The sequence below is a fragment of the Anguilla anguilla genome, chromosome 14 (genome assembly GCF_013347855.1).
Source record: "Anguilla anguilla isolate fAngAng1 chromosome 14, fAngAng1.pri, whole genome shotgun sequence".
Classification (NCBI taxonomy): Eukaryota; Metazoa; Chordata; class Actinopteri; order Anguilliformes; family Anguillidae; genus Anguilla; species Anguilla anguilla.
Genome location: NC_049214.1, coordinates 30901289 through 30923788, shown reverse-complemented (window position 1 = coordinate 30923788; position 22500 = coordinate 30901289). Strand labels below are relative to the sequence as shown.

Sequence of the window (22500 nt, the reverse complement as noted above, 5' to 3'; positions counted from 1 at the left end):
ACGAACCCCTTCTTTCCTGTGAACCCCCCCCTCCCCCTCCTCCCACTACAGAAGCTCACCTCCATCAAGATCCAGAACGACAAGATGAGGACCGGAAACCTGCCAGCCAACATGAAGAAGAACCGCGTTCTACAAATCATTCCCTGTGAGTGTGGGCGGGGCTGACTGGAGCGGGCCAATGAGAGCTAGCAGGGGGGGAGGGACTTACACTGAGGACACTCCTAACAGCCTCCCTCTCTTTCGTCCGCAGACGAGTTTAACAGGGTGATCATCCCGGTCAAGAGGGGGGAGGAGAACACGGATTACGTGAACGCCTCCTTCATAGACGTGAGTCATGGCGGGAAACGCTTGCGCTGCCTTCAGGATGAAAACCGTTTCGCTGCGTGTCTGCCGTGAACGCTACTATCACTGTAAACCAGAGGTATCAAACGCCAGTCCTGGAGGGGGCGCTGTGTCTGTTGGTTTGACTACAGACCTGGAGGGCCGCAGTGCCTGCAGGTTTTACTCCAGTCCTGTTCTGTCCAGTCTGGTCCTCCAATTATTATTATTATTTTTTTTGTTTCTTTTTGTAGTCATCTGTATTTGTCACTCTGAAACAGAGCATCTGCTGAATGCAGAAATGAATGTAAGGTCCCTGCTCTGAACAGTTAGCAGCATTTTGTGACAATCCGAGTCAGGTATGGGTGCTCCCTTGTTAATGTGCATGCGGGGGCTGTAACCACTAGCAACGACTGACATGTCCATCAACCAGACTCAAACTGTGCACAGTCACCCTCTCTGCTGCCATAGCAACAGCTCTCCACAGCCAGGCGTTCTGTGCAACCTCCATTCAGTTCATGGGACGGGGGGGGGGATGTTCTGGAAAAGGTCTGAGCAGGGTCACATGAGCCGGGGGGTGTGGCCAGCGCTGGTGTGACCCCCCTCTTCTCTCTGCCCCCCCCCTTCCTCAGGGCTACCGGCAGAAGGACTCGTACATGGCCAGCCAGGGCCCCCTGCAGCACACCATCGAGGACTTCTGGAGGATGATCTGGGAGTGGAGGAGCTGCTCCATCGTCATGCTGACAGAGCTGGAGGAGAGGGGGCAGGTACGGAGGGAGGGAGGAGAGGAGGGGAGGGAGAGAGGGCGTGTACGAAGAGAGAGAGAGGGATGGAGGAGCGGGGGCAGGTACGGAGGGAAGGAGGGAGGGAGGGAGGAGAGGAGGGAAAGAGAGGGCAGGTACAGAGAGAGAGAGGGGGAGGGAGGAGCAGGGGCAGGTATGGAGGGAGGGAGGAGGAAGGGAGGAGAGGAGGGAGAGAGGGCGGGTACGGGGAGAGAGAGAGAGAGAGAGAGAGAGAGAGAGAGAGAGAGAGAGAGGGAGGGAGGAGCGGGGGCAGGTACAGCCTGGTCAGGCTCCTAACTCTGGGGGGTTACGACCAGCGAAGCTGGGCGGTTAGCGTTAGCATTCAGGAATTTGAGTATCAATGTGGGGATCCATTATGAGTCTTATTTCTCTCTACCTCATTCGCTGTCTCAAGTGAGTCAACTGTGTGGGATGGGGACATGCTTGACTTGCCCATGGAGGTACTGAATATATTTTACCCCCCTCCTCTCCCCCCTCTCTCTCCTGTAGGAGAAGTGTGCTCAGTACTGGCCCATTGATGGTGCTATGGTGTGTGGGGACATATCCATTGAGCTGAAGAGGGAGGAGGAGAGTGAGAGTTACACGGTCAGAGACCTCCTCGTCACCAACAACAGGGTGAGCCCAGGACTGCCAAGCTGCATCACTACAATGATGCGTGTCTACCACAGCACTACTACACCCATACCACAACACTACTCCACCCCTACAACAGCTCTGTGTGTCTACCACAACACTAGACCACCCCAACAACAACACTACTCCACCCCTACAACAACTCTGTGTCTACCACAACACTACACCACCCCAACAACACTACTCCACCCCTACCACCACACTACTCCACCCCAACAACACTACTGCATCCCTACAACAGCTCTGTGTGTGACTGCGTCGTCTGGTGCCAGTGTGCTACACCGCCTTTGCACCAACCCTTTGTTCAGTCTCGCAAAATGGCCTCCGTGTCTCGCTGTCTGCGCTCCCCAGGAGAACAAGTCTCGCGCCGTGCGGCAGTTCCACTTCCACGGCTGGCCCGAGGTGGGCATCCCGACCGACGGCAAGGGCATGATCAACATCATCGCCGCCGTGCAGAAGCAGCAGCAGCAATCTGGCAACCACCCCATCACCGTACACTGCAGGTACTCACCCTGGCAACCACCCCATCACCGTACACTGCAGGTACTGACCCTGTACACCACCCCATCACCGTACACTGCAGGTACTGACCCTGTACACCACCCCATCACCGTACACTGCAGGTACTGACCCTGTACACCCCCCCCATCACCGTACACTGCAGGTACTCACCCTGTACACCACCCCATCACCGTACACTGCAGGTACTGACCCTGTACACCACCCCATCACCGTACACTGCAGGTACTGACCCTGTACACCACCCCATCACCGTACACTGCAGGTACTGACCCTGTACACCAGCCCATCACCGTACACTGCAGGTACTGACCCTGTACACCCCCCCATCACCGTACACTGCAGGTACTGACCCTGTACACCTCCCCATCACCGTACACTGCAGGTACTGACCCTGTACACCTCCCCATCACCGTACACTGCAGGTACTGACCCTGTACACCAGCCCATCACTGTACACTGCAGGTACTGACCCTGTACACCAGCCCATCACCGTACACTGCAGGTACTGACCCTGTACACCACCCCATCACCGTACACTGCAGGTACTGACCCTGTACACCAGCCCATCACTGTACACTGCAGGTACTGACCCTGTACACCAGCCCATCATTGTACACTGCAGGTACTGACCCTGTACACCACCCCATCACCGTACACTGCAGGTACTGACCCTGTACACCCCCCCATCACTGTACACTGCAGGTACTGACCCTGTACACCAGCCCATCACTGTACACTGCAGGTACTGACCCTGTACACCCCCCCCATCACTGTACACTGCAGGTACTGACCCTGTACACCAGCCCATCACTGTACACTGCAGGTACTGACCCTGTACACCACCCCATCACCGTACACTGCAGGTACTGACCCTGTACACCACCCCATCCCTGAACACTGCAGGTACTGACCCTGTACACCACCCCATCACCGTACACTGCAGGTACTGACCCTGTACACCACCCCATCCCTGAACACTGCAGGTACTGACCCTGTACACCACCCCATCACTGTACACTGCAGGTACTGACCCTGTACACCACCCCATCCCTGAACACTGCAGGTACTGACCCTGTACACCACCCCATCACCGTACACTGCAGGTACTGACCCTGTACACCACCCCATCCCTGAACACTGCAGGTACTGACCCTGTACACCACCCCATCACCGTACACTGCAGGTACTGACCCTGTACACCACCCCATCCCTGAACACTGCAGGTACTGACCCTGTACACCACCCCATCACTGTACACTGCAGGTACTGACCCTGTACACCACCCCATCACCGTACACTGCAGGTACTGACCCTGTACACCACCCCATCCCTGAACACTGCAGGTACTGACCCTGTACACTACCCCATCACCGTACACTGCAGGTACTGACCCTGTACACCACCCCATCCCTGAACACTGCAGGTACTGACCCTGTACACCACCCCAACACTGTACACTGCAGGTACTGACCCTGTACACCTCCCCATCACCGTACACTGCAGGTACTGACCCTGTTTAACCCCCCATCACTGTGCACTGCAGGTACTGACCCTGATGCCATTTACTGAAACTTTCCTCCATTACAGAGTCCGATCCTAGCATCTCATTACGTCTCCTTGCGTGTCCTCTGTGCTTCTTAACTGCAGCAGGTATGGCTGCTGGGAGGGGGTTACCTCATAGGGGGTTACCTCATAGTGCAGAGCTTCCGCTGCCTCAGTGTGGCACTTCGCCTGGATCTTAATGGATTTTCATCACAGGAGAATGTTTCTGCTTCCATGGCCGGGTGCTGGGCCTCGCAGTGTTAATCATGGAGTGCTCAGTACGTGTTGAGTGTGCAGAATGTGCGTTGATGCCGCGGTTCCCTCACTCTGGCGCTCCTGTCTGGCAGCGCGGGGGCGGGGCGCACCGGAACCTTCTGTGCCCTGAGCACGGTGCTGGAGCGGGTGAAGGCCGAGGGCATCCTGGACGTGTTCCAGACCGTCAAGAGCCTGCGACTGCAGAGGCCGCACATGGTGCAGACACTGGTGAGAAACGCGCCCGTTACCACGGCAACGCCCGTTACCACGGCAACACCCACTTCCATGGCGCCATGCACTCACACGACAACAACCATTCTCACAGAAACACCAACTTCCATGGCAACATCCACTCACACGGCAACACCTATTCCCATAGCAATGCCCGCTTCCATGGCAACACCCTTTCCCACGGCAACACCCATTCTCATGTAAACACCTACTCCCATGGCAACATCCACTCACTCAGCATCCCCAGCTCTCATGGCAACGCCTGCTCTGAGTCTTCGGTGTGACTTTCGCTGAGGTATCCATCTCTCACGTTCCCTTTCTCCTCTCTTTCTTCCTCCTTTTTCTCTCCATTCTCATGTCTCTCTCTCTCTCTCTCTCTCCTTCTCTCCACAGGAGCAGTACGAGTTCTGCTACAAAGTGGTCCAGGAGTACATCGATGCCTTTTCCGACTATGCCAACTTCAAGTAAGGGAACCGACGGCCAGACTGACGGACGGACGGACAGACGGACAGACGCACACGAACATCCATCTCGGCACGGCTCGGCGGAGGGGGGGGGTGTGGGGGCGGACACACACCCCCCGGAAGAACGGATGGAGATAAAGGGAAGGACGGGTATAGAACGGAGAGATGGGACGGACAGGCGTCTGCGGAGGAGAATATCAAAGATGCCTTCTTGAAAATTTTGTAAAATTGATCTTGTTAATACAGCCCCGCCCTCACTTTTTCCCAATGTAAATATATTGCCCCTGTTGGAGTTATTTTTTATTTTTTATTTTTTTTTAGTTGCAGTTTGTTCTGTAAGGCTGCAGTTTAGGTGGTCATGTACTATGTAGCTTTTTGTTGGTATATATATAAATATATAAATATAAATATATTATATTTTAGAGGCTAATGAGAATATGGAGTAAGGGGAAGGGTGTAGGGGCTTTTCATTGTGGTGTTATTGTTTTTTTGTTTTTTTTTGAGTGACCGAGACTTAAATGATTGACAGCTAAATCTGGTTCATGCTTGTATCCAAATAGCTGGTAGATGAGACTCAAATGTAAGTAACACAGAACGGGCCAATCATGATCACGAATCATTTGACGGACACTGTCCTGTCAGCCGACCCCCACCCCACCCCACCCCACCCCACGTCATAGCCAGTCACAACTCCTCCTTACCAATAAGCAAGTCACTTTTTAGCCAATCACGATGACTTCTCACGATAGGGGAGTCACTCATTAGCTAATCACGACTCCTCTGACCAAACTGCAGGAAGTCGTGGGTGCTGGTAAAGATTTGCCAAATGAAGTTACGCCGATGGCACGGCAAGCCGCTATCGCGCCGGTAACCTGGGGGGGGGGGGGCGTGGTGAGGGGGGGGGTTGTTTTTAGTATTAGCCGCGCGGCATAGCCAGTCGCCCGTGGGTTAAAACTCGCGGAAAACGGCGAGCTGAGCGGGAAAATAAACACAAAAAAAACAAACAAAAAGAAAAGAGAACAGGAAGCACAGCGATTCCCTCGCTCACGAGCGCCTACGCACTCAGGGAAACCGAATCTCCGGACCGCCGGTGACCCACGAACCGCCGCGGCGTCGCGGAGACCAATCGCACGCCTCTGCGTCCCGCCGCACGCCAGGGGGTCCGGTCAGCCGGCACAGCACCCCGTGCCAAATTTGAATTCAGTATGCCCCGCCCATTATCCACTCTCAGAGAGAGCAGCCTTACCTGAGCAGCCGTGTCTTACCTGCAGAGCTGGACGTCGCATCGCTGTCCTCCGCAGCTGAAAGAGAAAGAGCGCGGCTTTCGCTGGCTGACCTGCAGAGGGCGTGGCCTCCCGCCCAGAGACTGCGCGGAGGGAGAGGTGGAGGGAGTGTGTGAGAGGACGGGATGAAGGAGCTTGCCTCTTTCTTTCGTACACACGGAAAGGTGGGGGTAGCAGAGCGTGCTGACGTCCGGTAGATTAAAGTAGATTTGGATCCTGTGTGTCTGTGTGTCGGTGTGTGTGAGTGAGAGGAAGAGAGAGAGAGAGAGAGAGAGAGGGAGGGAGAAAGAGGTGTAGGGACTAGCAGCACTTAAACTGCGCTGCAGTTTGGGTCGGGTGAGCCTCACACTGAACTGAGTCAACATCAGCCTGATTCTGTGCGACGCTTTTTAAAAATTTTATTTAGGAATTCCATTAGTAATTTAGCCGGTGTGAGTACTGTTGCTCTATGGTTTACAAATGAAGGCTGTAGATTCTGTTGTACGTACAGCGTGCTACGCGCTCGGCGTTTAGCCTTTCGGTTTCCGTTAGCTTCGCCGCTGCGCTGGGGGTGGGCGATGTGTTTGGGAGTAGTTCTGGAGCGGTCGCTCGGCAACCACATAGTCCAATGTGCTCCAAGTACAGACTCGACTCATTCCAAGTACGGGCTTGTGACATTCGCAAAAAGCACGGGATAGAGACCAAGACCAAATAGGGTAAAGAGGGGTTGGCAGCTTTGGGGTGATGTGAATTAAGGAGGACGTTGAAGGTGGGGGGGGGGGCGGGGTCGTGTTTCTGGAGTGGGAGGGGCGGGTTAAGGAGTCGGCCCTCTTGTTACTTGGTCCCCCTGTGTGGTGTGATTGAACTGACCTGGTCTTTTGTTTATGAAGGAGGAGCGGTTCCAGTGTCCCGGTTCTGGTTCTAAGGCCCACGTCTCAGTGTGACCCAGCAGCTGTGTAGCTCGCGCTTTTCTCAGTCTTACTGAACTGTCTTATTTCAAAGGGGGAGGGGAGGGGCTTGCCTTGTCTGTTTCCTAGCTGTATTTCCCAAGTTATACCTTTCCACTGCTCCGTGTGTGTGTGTGTGTGTGTGTGTGTGTGTGTGTGTGTGTGTGTGTGTGAAAATGCTGAGTACGCTGTGTTCCCAGACACACAAGCTGCCAGAACCCCCCCCCCCCCCAGTCTCTTTTTTTGCCACTGTGCCAACACTGTGCCAACGCCCACAGCAATGCCATTCAGGCTCACCGTCTGCAGGCCTGCTCCCTGCCCCAGCGCGATGCTACACGCTTGTGGAACAGTTTCCCCAGTACACACACACACACACACGCACGTGCACGCACACACACACACACACAGAGTGCCTCAGTGCCCTCTGATAGCTTCCTTTAGCATCTAGGCTGAGTCACAGTAAGTCCGGGTCCGTGTCAGAGGCCTGCCGTTCTTCTGCTCTGGTCTCACGTGGGCACACTCACAGCGCAGGGCACGACACACCTCTTAACGATTCCCCCTCCTCCCCCCCAGCACCGCACCCACAGCGCTCCTCCATTTCACTTTGAGCTCTTTACTCCGGCGTATGAATGCCAGCAGCATTCCGCCTCCTTCCCGGTTCCTCCTGGATTTTATTTTACTTTTTCAGCTCCACTCCGGATTCTTGCCAGGCTTTCTCCTGGTTCCGACGCGGTTCCATTCCGTACCCATATTCATTCCAGCTCAAAATTTCCAAATCGAAATTCCATTCCAGTTATACCCCCTCTCCCTACTTCCCCTGCAGGAGTCTTTGGCTCCCTTCCATCCCATTTCATTCCACCTTTATCCCACTCGGAATTGTCCCTCGCTGTATCCACTTAAGCTGTGATGTGGTTTCCCCAAAGGGCGCCCCCTGCCTGTTGGGAGGACCGTTTTCAGAGCAGCAGCTGGTTTGAGTGACAGGTGGAGGACAGGAGAGAAGGATGAGGAGGAAAGACAGGATTAGTGAAGGAGAGGTGACAGCTGGGCCTCCTCCCTTCCTGTCTGTACATACTGTACGGTTATTTATATTTCATTCCTGTCCGCTGCGTAGCTGCCTTTTATTTTCCTTTTCTTTAAGAAGAAAATGTATATTAAAATGTACTGGGACCATTTTGAATTGTATTAGAGATGTTTTTTTTTTGTTTTTTTTAATTTGGTATTGTTGTTATTGTCTTAAGGAAATCTTATTTTTTATTTTGCATTCGTTTGTTTCTAGTGTTTTTGTTAATCGAAATCTGAATATATATAATTATATATATTAAAAATTATATATAATTATATAATGCCAAATGGCCTTTCTAAGCAAGATACTGTTCAAACCTAATAAAAATGCTTGAGATTTTATCATCAGATTGATTGTGTGTGAGTATTGTGTTTCTGTAACCCGGCCTTACTACCCAGTGGTATGGGTTATTTGTCTTGCCTCATAAGGTTTAATACACTTTTAATTGCACACTGGCTGAAAACTAAAACACAAGACATTTATAGCCAGTGAACAATGGGATGATTGGAACAGGCCCCTCCTACTCAAGCCATCATCTCCTTTTCAAATTGTTGCCATGGCATCACCATTGCAACATCGAGACTACACAGGCGGGCTCAGTTCCATTAAAGTTCAGTCAACTCAGGAAGTGCAATAAAAATTTTCTCCCATAATTGAATGATTTTGGACATTTTGCAATGAATTAAGTGACTTTCCAATGGCTTTCTTGACTTTCCTGACTAGAATTGCTATGGAATTCATCCATTATCTACACTTATCTCGGTCGCAGGGGTGCTGGAGCCTATCCCAGTGTGCATTGGGCAAGAGGCAGGAATACACCCTTGACAGGCCGCCAATCTATCGCAGGGCACACACACTCATACCGATGGGCAATTTAGAGTCTACCTGCGTGTCTTTGGACTGTGGGAGGAAACCCACGCGGACACGGGGAGAGCGTGTAAACTCGTCACAGAAAGGCCCCAAGCCGAGATTCGAACCCACGACCTTCTTGCTGTGAGGTGACAGTGCTACCCACTGCACCACCGTGCCGTCCCCTGTGGAATTCATGTCAGATAAATTCAATGTTTTATTGTACAGCACCTTCTCAGGAAGGACATACAGTGTGTCTCTAAATCGCTTCAGACGTTCCAGGACATCGACAGAGACCCTGTGAAGCAGTTTTGTGTGCTTTACATCTGGACCAATAGAAGCTGTCGCCTTTACATTCTGTGTGGCCGCGATTCCTAATGGAACCAATCAGCAGGTAGGGCAAAGGTCAAAGAGAGTGAACGGAAGGCCGCTTCTGTCCTAATCACGGGAGACAGTATTGATTCCTTCAGTAATAGCTCTGCCAGGCCTGGGTCAAATCATTATTTAAATAACTTCAACCCTGTCCCCACAGAGTACTGACAGTTTTAACACTTTTTTTGCCAATAGGCAAAACAAAATCGTTTCATGTGATTGTGCATTTCTGTTTGTATTGTGTTCATATGATTGCGTGTTTCTTATTGAATTGTGTTCATATGATTGTTCATTCCCTCAGGAACCCTCAGAATTTTTCTCAGGGTTTACACACATCTAAAGAGTTGGAAGATGGTTCCAAATGTGTAATTTGTCCCAGGTGTGGCCGTAACACTGTGTGAGAGACGCTGTGTGTGTGTGATGCACTGTGTGTGTATGCGTGACGTAGTCTGTGTGACGGTGTGTTTGACGCCGTGTGTGTGACACAGTGAGTGTGACGCAGTGTGTGAGAGACACCGAGTGTGATACTGTGTGTGTGTGATGCAGTGTGTGACAGTGTGTGTATGTGCGTCTGAAAAAGTCTTTTTGTTTTGTGTTTGTGCACGCGTGGGTGTGTGCATGAATTCCCAGGGGGTTCACCCCCCCACTCCCCACCCCCCACCACCAGTTAAAATGTCCGTCAAAAAGAGTTTGCCTTGGCCGTCTGGGTAATGTAGAGGAGGTATATCCACCACACTCACTGGTATTCTAGGACCAGGGTCGGGAACACCTGTACAAGACATTTGCATCTGTGAAGTTTGTCGCTCACTAATTACATTCATTCTTTGCAGAGCGTACATACTTTCACAAACCTCTCAGATCATTTTGTGGTAATTAACCCTTTACAATGAGCGTACCCTCACAATTGTCGGCCAGCGCCCATGCCCACGCCCGTGTCATTACAGAGAGAGGTAGCCGCTGAATTTTACCCGCCTCCTGGCCTCCCCCCTCCCCCTCCCTCCCTCCCTCCCTCCCTCCCGTGTCTCTATCTCCCTCACGCGTAGCGCCTCTCCTTGGCGTGACCCCGCCTGCTCGTTTCCCGTCTCCGTGCCAACGGGTCGGGGCTGAGGGATTTACACGGTCAACAGAAGCGCGCCCCGTGTTAGAGCCATTGATGTCAGTCGCTTGCCGGCAGGGACTCAATCAGCATTTTAAAGAGCAGAATTAGCCCTGTCCAAACCAGCCCCCCCCCCCCCCGTTAGCCCTGTCCAAACCAGCTCCCCCCCCCTTTAGCCCTGTCCAAACCAGCCCCCCCCTCCCCCGTTAGCCCTGTCTAAACCAGCCCCCCCTCCCCGTCAGCCCTGTCTAAACCAGCCCCCCCCCCCCCCCGTTAGCCCTGTCCAAACCAGCCCCCCCTCCCCGTCAGCCCTGTCCAAACCAGGCCCCCCGCCCCGTTGGCCCTGTCCAAACCAGCCCCCCCTCCCCGTCAGCCCTGTCCAAACCACCCCCCCTCCCCGTCAGCCCTGTCCAAACCAGGCCCCCCGCCCCGTTGGCCCTGTCTAAACCAGCCCCCCCCCCACCCCCACACTTTCCCTCCTTGCATCACTTCCTCTCCGTCTCCCTCCCCAGGTCCCAGGTGTGCTGCTGTCGGGCCGTGATTAAGGGCGCGTCAGAGCTTCGATGGCGGCTGACGCCGTTTCGACGCGCAGCGGACGAGGCAGAGGGAGGGCAGTGGGGTCAAAGGGGCCACCGTCCATTTGAGCGGGTTAAGCCGCCATTAAACAGACACAATTGCCTCATAAATCATTCAAGTGACCAATCTCCTGCTCTGTCATAAGCAAAGAAATGAATGAGATGATACCATCAGCAGAGGCCAATGGACTAATTTGTAAAACGCACGATAATGTAATAATTATTATCGTTATGGAAAAAGACCTGAAACGACAAAAGCTATTGTTCTGATTGAGGCTATAGATCCTTTTCACTTCATAACTTCATAGCAAATTTAATTATTTTAAATATCTCAGAAAAAGACTGTACCAGATGCCATTCTAAATGTTTTCCAATATCCAGTTTTCCTCCCGTTCTTTATTCAATATGTCTTATAATGCCAGAAGATATGCTTTTTTTTGACAAAATATGAACATGCAATTTGGAATTATGTATAAATATGGTACGTTCTGTTCCATGTGGCAAATATGAAGTTTCATTTTACAATCTTAGCTATCTTTAACAAATATCTGTATATCGTTTCAACACATCTGTAAACTTTGGCATTGAAAATGGTATAAAAACAGATGGAACATATTTCTGCTTTTTTGAGTTTTAAAACCTTAGTTCTATTTTAGAGTGTATCTTACAGCATACAGTGATTGAGTCACTCAGTTCTGATATGTGCTTGATTATGAATTTGTTTTTTGGAGCAAAGTTTAATAACGAGCTTTAGTGTCTTGCTGTACAGTATGTTACACTGTATGTTACATGACACATGTATGTTATATGTTATACATGGATTACTTGGGTACGTACTCTCTGGCTTACGTTAAAGCACACGTTTGTTGCATTGTGTGGAACAAATTCACAAATGTGCGTCACTGTGTTTGGGTTGCATCCATCCCATGGGGATGAGTATTTGGAGACGGTAATTGGAATTGACCGGATCTTACTCACACTCCTGTTCACCGACTGTCCAGGTGACAATGGGAGGTGCCGAGCATGGGGGTTTGGGGGGCGGGGGGTGGGGGGGTTGGGTGGGCACCCATATATCAGTGAGGAAGAGGAGCAGGCAAGACACTTTACTAGCCGAAGAATCTCAGAGCTCTGACATCCACACAGCGACTCTGAAATCTGCTCAAACTGAAGAAACGCTTTCAGTGCCGACATAGGAGAACAGGAGACGTGGAGACAAAGCAGGAGCCAAACAAACAGAACCGACAGAAGAACTGACAAAATTGGACAGACAGAAGAGCTCTTCAAGGAACATCCAATTGTATTTTATTGCATCCATCTTTAGGTAAGACAATATGTTTGTTTGTGATGGAGATTTTCAGCAGTTCTCGCACACTGTTGAGGAGTTTTATAATACATCCATGTAAATATGATCCAACTAGTCTATTTGAGTATATTTATTGATTCCCTCGGTGACAATGCAAATGTAAAAACACACTATGCCACATGTATTTTGATTGGCTGATTGTACGCTCATTCGACTGGCAGTTTGAGGTTGGATGGAATAACAGGCATGTAAACAAAGATATGCGTTTGTACGTAATATCCGTATTCACTTAACTTGAGTGAAAATTAGTTTTACAGTAACAAATGAAATAATAGCCATTTAAATTCAATTTAATTGCCCTTAATTAGCTGAGCATCTGGAGCAGCATAGCGAAAGCATGTAAACGTCGTGTAAAATGTGAAGTATGAAATCTAACTCCCTCTCTCCCTCCCCAGCTGTGATGGTGAACACCGGCAGGCTGGTGCTGATTTTGGGGGTGCTGCTGTGTTTGGGGGCGCAGCTCTCCCTGTGTCAGCACTGGTCCCACGGCTGGTACCCCGGGGGAAAGAGGGAGCTGGACTCCCTCACCACCGCCGAGGTGCGCACCCTAAAATTCCACCCACCCCTGGGCCCAGCACGGCACGAGCCCTGGGTCACACCATTATGCTAAACACCTGACGCTCTTGGACACTGGCAACATCCTGACCCGTTACTGAGAATTTAAAGTGAAAGGTCTTCTTTCACCAATATTTTAACTCACTCACTCTCTCCCCCCCTCTCTCTTTCTCTCTCTCTCTGTCTGTCTCTCTTTCTCTCCCCCCTCTCTCTTTCTCTCTCCCTCTGTCTGTCTGTCTCTCTGTCTGTCTCTCTCTCTTTCTCTCTCTCTCTCTCTCTCTCTCCCTCTCTCTCTTTCTTTCACTCTCTCTCTCTCAGGTATTGGACGAGATAAAGCTCTGCGATGGGGGAGAATGCAGCTACTTGAGACCCCAGCGGAAAAGCCTCTTAAAAAACATTCTGGTGAGTGCGGGAGCGACGGCAGGTATCTCAGGAAGGAAGAGCCTGGTGGAGTGGCAGGGATGGACAGGGGTACACTGGGATACATAGCAAAAGGCAGGAGGGGATAGCATACAGCTAACAAAGAGTGGTGCAAAGAATATTTGTGCTGCATTCTAAAGTGAAAACAAGCTGCTGTTCTTTTCCTGTCAGCTGGACGCCCTCGCCCGGGAGTTCCAGAGGAAGAGGAAGTGACATCACCCGGCTGTTCTTCCTTCACATAGCAACTGTATCCAGATGGACAAGTCAGTCTTCCCTGGAACGACTGGGACCAAATGGATTGGCAACAGCCTTGCAGTTAAATCAGTCTCCTATGACTCGCTCTACTATTATTTACTGAAGCAACTTTTATTTCCTCTTGTATTATGCTCCATTCTTCTCATGGTCTCATGGTCTGTTTCCTAATTTTATTTGCTCTTATATTCTGATTGCATTCCTTATACATTCTCAGAATTGTCAGACTCTCTCTCTCTCTTTCTCAGTCTCTCTCTCTCTTTCATATTGTCTTTCTGTGAAAACCCTCCTTCAGCTGACACACACTGCAACTCTATATTACTGTAACATGTTGTCATTCAGTATTTAATAAAAGTATTTATTTTGTTACATACATCTTCATTGTCTTTGTGCTACTTAAGCTGGTTCCTAAAAAGGTTTTGTGTTTGACTGAAGAATTATTATTTTGGCACAGTGTAAGTATAAACTGGCAAAAACAGCCCTCTGTGTCACCACCGTAGCACGCTGTAGAACTGTATTTCAAAATAACAGGAAATGATTCGTGATAGTATTGCGTGGTTAATTCGCATGTCACTGCAATTACACCCTGTTGCCATCACAGAACATCTGTGTGGTCGTCACCACAATCCTGAGATTGTCGTCAACGCTCACCAAATTGCTGCAGTTCCTCCCCCAAACAGCAGGCGGCAGAATACTTTCCCAAATAAAGTTTATTCTCGAGGTGGGTTTTTTTCAGAGCCACTCCCAAAACCTTCCGTTTCAGATAGAAACAAAGATGGAACCCGAAAGTGCGTCTGTCCCGCTGCTGGGCGAGGCACATTTTGAAAATAGTCAAATTAGCGCTTTAGAGTCGGCCTCTGTACCAGACGCCGACACAGTTAAAAACACTCATAACACCTATAAAACCCAGAGTGAAGGTGAGTTCGGAAAGAACGTGAAAGATAAATAAACAAATGCCGTAGCATCGATGGTGCTCATTCTAATAAAAATGATTGGAATGGTTGCTAGCCATCTAGCTAGCTAGTTAGTTAGCTAGCCAACGTCTCTCGAGGTATGTTAGCTGACTAGGTAGCTAAGGCTAGCTATTAGAATGTGTTATTGTGTATTTATGTCGAGAGTAATTGAGTCATTTATCTTAAATTGATCAATGGTTTCAATTACTGTCGAGGACAATGCGTTGATTGGTAGCTAGCTAGCTGGCTGATAAGCTACGACGGTGTTTTCTGCTTGTTCATAAACATGGCGCACAACAAACATTCGACTGCTGCCAGTTTGCAAGCTAGCGCGACGACTTGCATAAACAAGGGCAAATTTAACGTAAAGTTCATGGGTTGATTAGCGGTATCATCATTTTTTTAAACGTGTTGCTAGCTAGATTGTATTTTACTTCTAAATTTAGGAGGTAACTATCGAAGAATATTGTAGAAAGGGAATGTGAGGTCGGCGTTTCCTAACCATGGTCGTGTGGGGACGCTGTTTATCCAGTATTTAGTTCCAATCTCATATTTTGATATTTAATTTGATTAAACTGTTTACTGGCATAATTACCTTTAGACCTTGAAAGAAACTTCCTGGAATGGCTTCCCTAAGTGGTAAGGGGTTTCCTCAGCTTTCAGTGTTTTGTCCCTTTCATACACTTAAATAATAGATTCATTATTCTGTTCAGTTCAAGTCAGGAGTTCATTTTGTGTCTTTAAGTTCAAACAAACCCAGTTATGCTTCCTTGAAAACTGGGGCATACTCATGTAAGGGTTGGTACTGGGGTGGAGTTGTTGAATCTGTTTTGCCTTTCAGTAACTCAAACACGTCCATCTACACTTTTCTCTCCATAAAGGATTAACAACAGAGGGTGAAAGGGCGAATGAAGTATTCCATTAAGATTCCAGTCAAACCTAATCAATTACACATAGCTGGAACAATAGTGGCTGTTAGAGACAAGGGTTTGGAAGCATTGCATTCGCTCAATACAGAGAGCCATACACTGATGCAATCACTCAGTCACTAAGTGGGTACAGAATACATTGGGGTTGGTTTTAATTAATTTTGACACTTCTAATAGCATCTCGAAATGTCCTTTATAAGCAACACACACACATATATATGTGTGTGTGTGTATGTTTACATCTCCAAAAATATGGTTGGAGTTAGCTAATTTAAGTAATTGAAATGCAGTCTTTTAAGTGAGAAGTCCTGTTGGAACAATATGGGATTTCAGAGTGGACTATATGTTAATTTTTTAATTGACCCCATGCCCTGCAACCAAACATTTTTTTTGCCCTTTAGTTTCTCATATAACAAACTTAATTCACCTTTCAAAGTCATCTGTTAAATTGATCTGATATGACTAGCTTGCATGCTAGATGCTTCTGCTAGTGTACTTGCTTTTGGGTTGTAGTTTGTGGAGTAGGTGCTATGGAGATTGAGTTTTCTGGTCATCCATTAACAAGTGTCTCAGTGTTTTCTCAGTGTCAGCAAGCTGGCAGGTTACTATTATAGCTTGGGTGATAATATCACAGCCTTGTAACCAACATCTGGTGACTCTTTGACCTGTTAGGCAGCTAATGATCCCATATATTGTAAGTTGGGCCTACGTTTGGAAATATAGTGCACATACAGCTGTGGTTAAACTGTGGGAAATTAAATGTAGAAAATAATATGAAATATGTTTTGAACTGGACTTTAACAAATCATGTAGCTTCCCAGTGAACACAAAACAAAATCTGTTTTGGCAGAAAGACTGATCTCATTCCGTGACAGCAGTTTAATTAGCTTGATTAATGCTTTTCTAGGGACCGGCACTACCTAAATATATATTCATATTTGTTTGATTCCCATAAAAGTTATTGTGCTTAAGAGGGAGAAATGGGAATTATTTATTGACTTATCAAATTGCTTGCAAGAAAGGTAATATAATAATTGAGAAAACTTTCTATAATTCTGCAGAATTTGCGATGCACACTGACACAGTTTGAAAACTGGAGATTTTGTGTTTTGTGTATACCCTGGCTTGATGTTTGCAGTGGACACTCAACAGACATTAAACATTCCCTTGAAAGGTTCTGCGTAGCCAGAGTTTGCATCCTGTACAGAGCAAACGGAAGAGCAGGTCCTGCTGTTTTATTAGCCAACCGGTCCAGAGCAGGAGTGTCAAACTCGTGTGCTGGAAGGCTGCAGAGCCAGGTGACACTGCTGCACTGTGGGTCTGGAGTCTAGAGTCTTACAGCTCGCGTCTAGAACATTCAGAAATGAGTTTTTGTTTTTCTCAGGTGACCGTCTCATGGACAGCTTCCTTATCAGTGAGGTCATACCAGTGCTGAAAATAACACTGTAGCTGTCATGGCTTGTGCTGTATGTTTAATAGGATCTGCAGCCAGGGACACTGCTAGTAAACGGGACAGGTGATGGGGTAATTTCACATATTCCACATGTTAAATAATTAGATCGCACATGCCGAATCTGGGGACACTTCCTCTCACTCAGTTGTAATATTGGTCTTTGTGCCCCTTTTCCCACGGTGCGCAGGACTGCCTGCCGCCATGGGCTGTGCGTGGCAAATTGTGGTCACTCACTCTCTCACTCATGGACGACCTGAGGGGGACGTTTGGTAGGACGCCTGCGCAGGTGGTGCTTCGTTTAGTAGGACGCACGCGCAGGTGCATCTCCCAAAATCACCACTTCCAACGGCATGAGATTTTTAAGCACAGCTTTATCGCCTAACGTTACTTGAGCCAGCCTTAACATTTTAGTTAACCTAGTTAGCGCGTACCACCGATACAGATGTGTGGACACATGGAGGAAAACAAATAACTTTACCGAGGTGGGGACATGCCATAGCTAGCTAACTATATAGTTAGCCAAGTTTTACTCATGACACTTTGTACAGGTGCGCCATGGGTCTGGACGGTTTCATGCTTGTTACAAAGAAAGGTGATTGTTTTATTGTTTTTGAGATAAAATACGGAGTCTGTGATCCCGGGCCTGTTTGTCCTGTGCGTGTCTGTGATTCAGCTGAAAGCAGCTCCACTGTGTGCATGTTCTCATGCTTCTTACAGCCTTTAACGCCATCAGCTGAGCTCTTAAGAGACGCGGTTCATTAAATGTGTTTAAGGGGGAAGTACAGTGATTTGATGAATGGAAGATAAGTCATGTCGTAGTTCTAAAGACTGAGCACTTCACTGCAGTGAACAGCTTGTTGGGAACTGAAAGCATTTAAAAGGCCAGTGGCAACCAGCCAAATGTAGAGGTACAGAAACCTGCGTGTGTAAACTCCAGTCCTGGAGGACTGCAGCGTCTGCAGGTTTAACTCCAGCCCTGGAGGGCCACAGCGTCTGCAGGTTTTACTCCAGTCCTGGAGGGTCACAGCATCTGCAGGTTTAACTCCAGTCCTGGAGGGCCGCAGCATCTGCAGGTTTAACTCCAGTCCTGGAGGGTCGCAGCATCTGCAGGTTTAACTCCAGTCCTGCAGTGATGTAAATGCACAACTAAACAAATTCATACTTGGGTCAAAATGAAAACAGCATGTGCACAGGAGTCCCAGGGCTGCGTGTGTGATGCTATGCTAAACCGAAGCAAAGCTCATTATAAATGAGGAGCCAGGCTTCCTGAGGCAGTCACTGCACCATGTGACCCTAGGGTTGCTAATGACATTCATCACAGTGGGCAGAAACAGGTTTGTAATTCAAATCGCCCTCGGCAACAGGCTGGGCAGCACACGCGTTTGAGCTGGTCTCCTGCAAAGAGCTGAAAACCTCGACTGAAGTTCCAGAAAGATCTACTGGCTTAGATGACAGGTGTGGTTTGTTTATATGTCCCAAGACCTGGCTCTGATTTGATCTTTGCTGCCGGATTCCAGTTGATTTTCCATTGAAATAATGTACCGCCCTTGACTGTCTGTGCTGATAGACTTAGAGATGCGATGGGTGTCATGACAACTGTTTCTGGGAGCGACGGCCGTCTTGTCTCAGTTTAGCTTCAGTTCTTTAGATGTAGGTTTCCTAGCCTGTGATTGGTCGGATGCGAGCTGTGTTTTGGATGTGACAGTGACACGCCCATTCTGAAATGAGGAAGTGTTGTTTCACAGTGAAAACTACATATTTTACAGTGAACAGGAATGATGAGCTGAGTTGTGGTAGAGTTCTCAGTTACTTCAGGAAATTATTTCAATTCATTCATGGAAAATTCCTCGCAGAAGTTATTTTTTATATATTTATTTATTTGCATTTTGCAGTACACAAATTGAATTTCAATCTTTTTCTTGAGATTATTGAATTAAAATAGAATTCAACCCTGATGGCCTATCAGATGAATATAATACACCCAAGTCCAAGATCAGTACAGATGGTTTTATGTACTGTGTGTGTGTGAGAGATGGTTTTATGTACTGTGTGTGTGTGAGAGATGGTTTTATGTACTGTGTGTGTGTGCGCCTGAGCATGCGCGCATGTGTGTGTCTGGAAGAGAGACAACAGATGATGGACTTTTCGTTTTTTGCCACTTTTACGTCTCAGCACACTGCTCTAATGATCATGCTGGTATTTATGTTGTGAACACCACACACACAAGTGCATTAGACTGAGACAAAGCCTCCAAATGAACCATCTCATGTCAGTGCTTTAGCATAGCCAAGGATTTATGCCCTTTTTAATTTAGTATTTGGTACTAAATTAAGTTCTCATTTTAAGAGATTAAGTAGCTCTATTTTGTCAGTGATTCCTGGCCAGTGGTTTTAAAACAAACTAAACAAAGAAGTAGCAGCATGTGCCAAAAAGCTGATTAACTTTCCAACATTGCCTCTCTACAGAGTAAATGACCTGGTTGGGAAGTCTGTGGCTTTTTGTTAATGTTCAGCATTGTTCGCCAGCATGCATATGCTAGCGATTTGTGTATTTGCATCCATTGCAAATCAATGCTAACCAGATTAGTCTGCAGGCAAATCACTGTTTCCAGTGTGTCATACTGGGAAAACAGGGATTAGAAGTACGGTTAAGGATTTTCTTTGCTCTCATGGTAATCTAGGGAGCAGGCAAAAACCAGCAAACGCAGACGATCACACAAGAAAACACAAACACCTACACTGCACAGTCTTAGAGCACATTATCGTCACATTAGCTCCATCGAGAGAGGAGGAGCTTCCATAAAGGAGGCCTGTCATTGGCTAGTTCTCAGCTTGAACCCTTTTCAAGTGGAGTAAAGATGAAGAGGTTTTTTCCATTCACGATAGACTGCAGCAGTTTGCTACAGCATGTATTTACACGTCCACACTGAAAATAATCCAGACATTCCAAGCTTTTCTGGAGTTTAGATTTTTTAGTTTTAATTCACCTTGTTGCGTTGTTCTAAAACTAAGGCCTTGTTGTCCATGGTTATTGAGAAGCACTACATAGCAACTTATTTGTAAAATACCAAACACTAAAATGTAAAAAAATAAATAACGATTGATTGGAATTGTCTAAAGTGTTGCAGATCAAGACCGCTGTGCAGTCCGTGCTTCGCAGCGCAGTGTCTTGTCCACTGCGCAGCTGGGCTGCATGTCTGCGCAGTGCTTAGAGCGAGTTCCTCAGCTGGAGCCACACTCCACATTCTCAGTGCAAAATTCACTAACTGAAATGCATTGAACTCTTCCACTTAGACACTGTGTGGCACTGAATGTCATAGCATTCATCACATGATGACAACACCTTGTGCAAGTGTACAAAGAGCTCATCCTGCATGCACACAGTTTTTCCTGATCTGTATTTTAAATATGTCTTGGGGTCTTCTCTCTCTCTCTCCCCACTCTCTCCCTCTCCATCCCTCTCTCTTCCACTTTCCCTTCCTCTCTCCCTCTCTCTCTCCCTCCTCCCCCTCTCTCTCTCACCCCCCTCCCTCCCTCTCACCTCGCCTCTCTCTCCCCCCTCCCCTCTCTCCCTCCTTCCCTCCCTCCCCGCCTCTCGTCCTCCCTCCCTCTCTCTCAGCTCCAGTGAGCTCCAGTGATGTGCTGAAGAGTCTGCTCGGCAGTGACTTCTGTCACATATGCGGCGCTGTGCTGCAGTTTGAGTCGCAGAGAGTCTCGCATTACGAGGTAGGCTCCTCCCCTGCCCGCCCCAGCCCCAGCCCTGATCCCGCCTCCTCGTCTGTCCCCTCCCCTGCCCCCACCTCCTCCCCTGCCCCTGACCCCGCCTCCTCCCCTACCCCCTTCCCAGACTTGTATTATCCTTGATAAGAGCTTAAGCTGAATGTGATGTAATGTAAAGGGTTGGGGGCTAGCATTTGGGGGCTAACTCGTTCTGCGCTTAGGGGAAGAAGCATGCCCAAAAGGTGCGACTATACCTGCAGACGAAGAGACATGAGGAAGGGATGAACAGCGAGCTCACAGTTTTTCAGGTACGTCCTCTCACACGCACAGACCTGCACCTCAAAAATACTTGCACCTCAATCACACACACCTGCACCTCAGTCACACACTTGCACCTCAATCACACACACCTGCACCTCAATCACACACACCTGCACCTCACTCACACACCTGCACCTCAATCACACACACCTGCACCTCAGTCACACACTTGCACCTCAGTCACACACACTTGCACCTCAATCACACACACCTGCACCTCACTCACACACCTGCACCTCAGTCACACACACCTGCACCTCAGTCACACACTTGCACCTCAATCACACACACCTGCACCTCAGTCACACACTTGCACCTCAATCACACACACCTGCACCTCAATCACACACACTTGCACCTCAATCATACACACCTGCACCTCAATCACACACCTGCACCTCAGTCACACACACCTGCACCTCAGTCACACACACCTGCACCTCAATCACACACACCTACGTCATCATCATCACTGATATCTGTTGGGTGTTGATAAGACAGCCAATCAGCATGAGTCACGTGATCACATGGAGTGGTTGCCTCTATGCCCCATGGCAGCAGTTATTCATATTTCGCTTAAGAAAAGCGGGATTCAGTTTATCCTGCAGCTGTAGTGTGAACAGAGCGTTTGTGAGCGATGCGATTGGTCGGAGTGACCGGGCTGAACCGCGTTTCTCAGCAGAAGGACGGGTCGGTGGACCGGGACCGGTTCTGTCAGCTCTGTAACATGGTCTTCAGCGCCCCCGTGGTGGCCAAGTCGCACTACGAGGGCAAAGTCCACGCCAAGAACCTCAGGAAGCTGGGCATTCACCCCACTGCCCCCGCAACTCCCCAGTCAGGTGAGGCGGGATCAGAACTGGCAACCCACTATGCACCTAGTTATTATTTTAAATACTTCAGCTGTTTAGACTCCAGCAAAGTTCTGCAGATTGCTGAACATTTTTTAAAAGAAACTTCTATTTTCATCAGTGTTATTCCTTCATATGACTTTTTTTGGCTGAATGTTTACATGTTTTGCTGAAAACTCTCAGGGTCTGAACAGATGGCTTTAGGTTTTACCAGCAGCTAAATAATTGTAGAAGTACAATATTCATTTAATCCTCTTTTTGCTTCTCCGCTGCTTGCCAAACTGTGGTCTGTAGATGACAGTAATTCATTAGTAATAATGTACTTGCAAGGTGTTGTTGACAGAAGGGAGCACCCATCCCACTGATGATTGAAATTAAGTTTGGGTTATATAATGTTCTGAAAATGCCCAAATTTTGTTTACAAAATAATTTTTGTTTCAGGTGGTCTGTCAATACCTTAATATGTAATTAAAATTTGAATGAAAAAAAAAAGAATAAACACACCCCCATTTCTCCTTGTCCTCCTCCTGCTGTTACAGGGGACCCGGCCCCCCAGGGCTCTCCTCTGGCTCCCAGCTCCCAGGAGGAGGGAGAGAAGGAGGAGAAGGAGGAGGTGGAGGAGGATGAGGGGCGGGCGGGGGCGGGGGCGGCGGCTCCGGCGGAGGGGGTGGACCTGAGCGACCCCGGGAAGCACTGCCGCCTGTGCGCGGCCTCCTTCAACAACCCGCTCATGGCCCGGCAGCACTACAGCGGCC

General features: G+C 48.6%; 3 protein-coding genes across 6 annotated transcripts in view; all 3 read left to right on the top strand.

Moving 5' to 3' along the window:
* The window catches only part of ptpra (protein tyrosine phosphatase receptor type A), a 39723-nt gene extending 32775 nt beyond the window's left edge, over nucleotides 1-6948 (top strand). For both annotated transcript variants that reach the window (XM_035392408.1, XM_035392407.1), the window contains 7 exons: nucleotides 52-145; nucleotides 251-327; nucleotides 951-1085; nucleotides 1611-1736; nucleotides 2106-2257; nucleotides 4166-4301; nucleotides 4698-6948. In XM_035392408.1, coding sequence (XP_035248299.1) covers nucleotides 52-145; nucleotides 251-327; nucleotides 951-1085; nucleotides 1611-1736; nucleotides 2106-2257; nucleotides 4166-4301; nucleotides 4698-4772 — 795 coding nt within the window. In that variant the 3' untranslated portion in view covers nucleotides 4773-6948. The remainder of the gene's footprint in view (nucleotides 1-51; nucleotides 146-250; nucleotides 328-950; nucleotides 1086-1610; nucleotides 1737-2105; nucleotides 2258-4165; nucleotides 4302-4697) is intronic.
* A 5089-nt stretch (nucleotides 6949-12037) lies between these two features.
* On the top strand, nucleotides 12038-13898 carry gnrh2 (gonadotropin-releasing hormone 2). Its single transcript, XM_035391802.1, has 4 exons — nucleotides 12038-12253; nucleotides 12691-12833; nucleotides 13169-13252; nucleotides 13442-13898. The coding sequence occupies exons 2-4, from the start codon at nucleotides 12696-12698 to the stop codon at nucleotides 13481-13483; spliced, it is 264 nt and encodes an 87-aa protein (XP_035247693.1). The 5' UTR covers nucleotides 12038-12253; nucleotides 12691-12695; the 3' UTR covers nucleotides 13484-13898.
* A 396-nt stretch (nucleotides 13899-14294) lies between these two features.
* zmat1 (zinc finger matrin-type 1) overlaps nucleotides 14295-22500 on the top strand; it is an 11191-nt gene continuing 2985 nt past the window's right edge. Inside the window, exons 1-5 of one of the 3 annotated variants that reach the window (XM_035389975.1) lie at nucleotides 14295-14439; nucleotides 20476-20582; nucleotides 20798-20884; nucleotides 21580-21736; nucleotides 22285-22500. The exon at nucleotides 22285-22500 is cut by the window's right edge and continues 78 nt beyond it. In XM_035389975.1, the coding sequence (XP_035245866.1) occupies nucleotides 14298-14439; nucleotides 20476-20582; nucleotides 20798-20884; nucleotides 21580-21736; nucleotides 22285-22500 (709 nt within the window). In that variant the 5' untranslated portion in view covers nucleotides 14295-14297. Of the gene's footprint in view, nucleotides 14440-14484; nucleotides 15115-20475; nucleotides 20583-20797; nucleotides 20885-21576; nucleotides 21737-22284 lie in introns of those variants that run through there. The other 2 variants (XM_035389974.1, XM_035389976.1) reach the window with 2 other exon arrangements.